General features: G+C 50.6%; 1 protein-coding gene across 1 annotated transcript; it reads right to left on the bottom strand.

The window, feature by feature from the left end:
- Positions 1 to 730: 730 nt before the first annotated feature.
- On the bottom strand, positions 731 to 2410 carry LOC147990876 (QWRF motif-containing protein 3-like). The gene is made up of 4 exons (XM_087533030.1): positions 1908 to 2410; positions 1537 to 1773; positions 1342 to 1431; positions 731 to 1212 (listed from the first exon to the last, which is right to left on the bottom strand). The coding sequence occupies exons 1-4, from the start codon at positions 2391 to 2393 to the stop codon at positions 883 to 885; spliced, it is 1143 nt and encodes a 380-aa protein (XP_087389156.1). The 5' UTR covers positions 2394 to 2410; the 3' UTR covers positions 731 to 882.
- Between the last annotated feature and the right edge of the window lie 2236 nt (positions 2411 to 4646).

The following is a 4646-nucleotide window of genomic DNA, read 5'->3' as shown; positions in this document are numbered from 1 at the left end:
ACCGGCCATGGCACCACCACGATACCTACAGCCGGTGCCACCACCAGCCCGCGTGCTGAGCCGCAACACCGCGCCATACCAGATCCGGCGAACGGCACGCCGGCCGAGCCCGAATCTTGCCCCCACCATCTGCGCCAGCCGCGGCCCGCGAGGACCCATATTGGGCCCGCACGGGCGGCCAAGACCGCGACCGCACGCCCACGACGGAGCTCCCATCATGGCGACACCGCGCTGCGCGCCAGCGACCACCGCTGCCACGATCGAGTACGCCGCCGTGAAGACGAGCTCCGGACAGTCACCAGCTGCCTGAGATCTCCCCATCAAAACAGCAACCGACGAGGAGCACGAGCCCTGCCGCCGCCGGCTCCGCGCAAGCTTTGCCTGCCGGAGGCCACCGGCGACGGCGAGGGGGTGAATGGGATGGGTGGGGCGAGGAGAGGCTGGGAGGGTTCGCCGCCTGTGTCGCCCCGGGGAGGGAGCGGCGCGGGGGCAGATGGTCCAGAACATGGAATCTTGCATGGTTCTTAACGTGATGGCGATCATACCGTGGTTGAAAATGATGACTTGCTTAGATCTGGTTGCAGGTACTTGTGTTGCAGGGGTCTTCTCACAAGGTTTAGGAATGATAATACAGAGCTCTGGAGATCATCATGTTTTACTGTTTGTTTTAGGTTGCTCTTTGTTATTTTAGTTATTTGTGCGTGTGTTACGCTGTACTTGAACTTTGTATTACTTTGTGATTTCAATAGAAGCATACTTCCTTAAAAAAACTTTGACTATAAATAAAAAATTATCTCATGGTTGAGAAATAACAAAACCACATATAAAAGACTGTAGTTTACCAATAAAAAAACCATCATGGCCCGCTCGGCTAACAAAATATCATGCGAAGACAACTTTTAGAAATTTGTTCGTGAAGAAATAAAAATGTGGAGTGCCGCGTGGATCCAGTGTTGGATCCGAAAAGTAAGAATTTCTCGGACGATCGAGAATGGGCAAAACAACGATCAAACGGCTTTGTTGTGGTGGGACATAACCCAGCTTTGTTCTAGTGTGGGGCATAGCCCAGAGGCCAGAGCTCAAGAACGTGGACCGTCTACCCACCTGGAGGTTAGTGACAATCTTGCACAGCCGCATGACCTCCTCGAGCCCTGCCAACTCCTCCTGCATTGTCCTCGCGAGCTCGTCGACAGAGCTGCTGGTGACACTACCCTGAACGCGACCGGCGGCACACACAGAAGTTAGGGCCGAAACGACACGCAAAAGTCTCTCGGTTAGTCGTCCCTACTTGAAATTTGCACCGGCAAATACATGTAGGAACTGATGAATAAGTGCATGTACCGTGGCATAGAACATGTCAGCCCTGGCTTTGATCTCATCCACGGTGCGCGCGCAAGCAAGCATGGTTTCGTGCAACAGCTCCAGGTTGGCCTGCATTTTTGTAGTAGTAGCTTAACTTACCAACCGACCTGTCGTGCTGCCAGACAAGCCAGGAAAAGTTAAAGATGTATATGCGTTACGTGAGAGAGTGCGTACTCGGGCGCCGTCGGATAATGGGAGGGAGGTGGAGGCGGCGGAGAGCACCCGGCCGAGGTCCGCCACAGCGTCTGAGTGCGGCCCGCCGAGCGTCTCCCATGCGGCGAGGAGGGGCAGCTGCGGGCGCAGGAGCCTGCCCAGCTTCACCTTTTGCCGCCACCGCTGCGCCACGATTCTCTTCGCCGTGTGAATGTTGCGCAGCTCGGCCACCCGCCGCCACACATACAGCAGCTTGCTCTGCATGCGGCCACGCCACGCGCATCAGAGAAAAATGACAGGGTAATCACATCACTAGCTACTACGTATGGTTAATGATTGCACGTTGTGGTAGTAATATAAAGAAACTGCATGCATGCGTCGGCGTGGCTCACCTCGGCGGCGTGGGTGGCGCGAGTCATGGCCTTCTCCATCCGGGCGTTCGCGAGCCGCCACTGCATCAGCCGCGCGGTGAGCACGCGCGCCCGGTGCGCCACGTCCTCCTTCTTAGGCGTCGCCGGCGTCTTCCTCGGCACGCTCGGCCCTCTGCCGACGCCCTCGGAAGGCGACGACTGCCCGGTGCTCCGCCTACGCCTCGTCTGCTGATCCCAGGCACCCCTCGCAGCGAAGCCCGGCTCGGGTGACGACCGGCACGGGGACATCACCACAGTGTCCGCGCTGCGTCGTCGCATCGTGCCCGCCGCGTCGACGACGCCGGCGCTGGGCTTCCTGTAACCGAAGGATGCTGCCTTGCGGAGAGAGCGCACGAAGTTGGCGGTCGAGAAGGCCGGGGCCGCGCGGGAGGCCGAGCTGGGGCTGCGTGCTAGGCGGTGAGGTGACGCCATTGGGTGTCGCGTGGTGCTGTCACCGTTGGACTCCATGGACGACGATAATACGATCAAGGACAAGACAAAATTAATATATAGATGGAGAAAGCAACGAGGTGCCGGCGGCAAAACGGGGTTCAGAGTCCTGAATTGAGAGCTGCAACGCACATGCCGGTTCCCCTTGTTGTCGGATTAGCTACATTGAGGTCATTTCAAGGGATGCATGCTAGCTACTCCCTCTGTTTCAAATTACTCATCGCAAGTATGGATGTATCTAGACGGAGGGAGTAGTCCGATACTACGTACTACACACTTTATTAGGACGACAGATGGCTGATGTATAGTTGGTGTCTATTCTATTGTTTGGCTTAGAGCATCGGCGGTGTATAGAGGCCACACTTCCTCTAAGGTGGCCCAATGGCAACCTCTTGGACTCTTTGGTTGTTCCTGTTGTGTCTCCGGCAAAGGCGGAATCAGGATTTCGCAAAGCCTAGGCCTAAAACTAACTGACTAAATATAACGTCAAATACCACATACATCAATGTGCATTATAAGTATGCCATAAAATCACATTCAAAACAAAATATAAATTCATTATGATCAAGAGAGGAAATTCCATAAAACAAATAGTTTAACAAAGTGCATCGTTACAAACATGGTTGGGTACCAAATTAGTGAGGACTTACTTAACTCAAGGCCATTGTTTCTTCACCAGCAATAGTAGACGGACCTGAATCTGCAAACATAAAATCAAGGATTTCAAATCAAGACACTGGACATAGACTAAATCAATTGTTCATATGAAAGTTTGCAAAAAAAAAAACATATCATACCATTAACACGAGGTAGTAGTCTCTTGCGTTTCCTCATTTTTTGATAGCACTGTATAATCCTAATATCATCAATTCTTGCAAATACATCACACTCGATATAGCACACCAAACGGCGATTCATCCATTCATCGTTCGTCTTGTTTCGCAGATCAGTTTTACTGGTACTGATTGGATGTTGTTGGCTGAAGGCTGACTGGATGTTGACTGAAAGAAAGATTCAATTGTACGGGTCCTCCTCTTCATCTTGTATTTCTAATTTGCTGACAACAAATGAAATAAAATTGACTAAGTAAATATATAACTCACTGAGTTTGGCTGATATGAAGGAATTAGGGAAAACAAAATTAGATGATACAGATTACACATTACAGATTACCTGTTCGGCACAGTGGGTGTTGCGTTGGCCTCAGTGCGTGCACTGCAGTTCAGAATCGGATGGAGAAGACCAGAAGAACAAGAGGAGGACGGATTATCATTTGTCAGGACGCCGGACCCGGCGGCCGGCGGGGAATCGCCAATTGTTGGTTGACGAGGGCGGCGGCGCAGCGCTTGGGGCTTTGAGCTCTCCGTTCAAGCGACGCGAGGGTTTCTCTGTTGCCGCGATCAGGCGAGAGATGTTTTTTCTCTTTCTTGATTGACTTGATTAACGAACGACCACGCTACAAATCAGAGATCGAAGCGTCAACCGTGTACTACGCGATTAGTTTTCTGTTCTGATCGATCGATTGAATTGACGATCGATTGAGTTTGGCTAATGGGCTTGTACATCAACACCATATTCTGAGTTTTTTCCTAGTATGAATATAGATGCTAGTTGGGCCACGCCTGGAGCTACAACCCCAGTTGCCCCAGGCCTAGTTTCGCCCCTGGTCTCCGGTGGCTGAGCTCCATGTTGGTGCTGCGGATGAGGCGCAAGCAAACCCCTATGGTGGCTTCTCTTCTTGTGCTAGACCTTGCCAGTCGCCGTCAGTTGCGTCGGCTGCCACTGGGAGGAAGGCCATTATCGAGGTTGTGGCTCTACTATTGCTACTTATTTCCGAGCTTCAAGAGTTATGTGTGTAAAAATTATAGAACGGCCAGATATTTCTTGTTGTATTTGAAAGAAATATGCCCTAGAGGCAATAATAAAGTTATTATTTATTTCCTTATATCATGATAAATGTTTATTATTCATGCTAGAATTGTATTAACCGGAAACATAATACATGTGTGAATACATAGACAAACTTAGTGTCACTAGTATGCCTCTACTTGACTAGCTCGTTAATCAAAGATGGTTATGTTTCCTAACCATGAACAAGGTGTTGTTATTTAATTAACGAGGTCACATCATTAGTTGAATGATCTGATTGACATGACCCATTTCATTAGCTTAGCACCCGATCATTTAGTATGTTGCTATTGCTTTCTTCATGACTTATACATGTTCCTATGACTATGAGATTATGCAACTCCCGTTTGCCGGAGGAACACT

This window comes from Triticum urartu, chromosome 1A (assembly GCF_056163025.1).
Source record: "Triticum urartu cultivar PI428250 chromosome 1A, HENAU_Tu73, whole genome shotgun sequence".
NCBI classification, from domain to species: Eukaryota; Viridiplantae; Streptophyta; class Magnoliopsida; order Poales; family Poaceae; genus Triticum; species Triticum urartu.
Note: the sequence above shows the minus strand (reverse complement) of the source record. Positions and strands in the feature narration are given on the sequence as shown.

Coding starts and splice junctions, on each gene's coding strand:
- LOC147990876 (XM_087533030.1), bottom strand. CDS start 2,393: ATGGAGTCCAACGGTGACAGCACCACGCGACACCCAATGGCGTCACCT. Junction 1,774..1,907: donor GCGCCACCCACGCCGCCGAG/GTGAGCCACGCC, acceptor GGCCGCATGCAG/AGCAAGCTGCTGTATGTGTG. Junction 1,432..1,536: donor CATTATCCGACGGCGCCCGA/GTACGCACTCTC, acceptor ACAAAAATGCAG/GCCAACCTGGAGCTGTTGCA.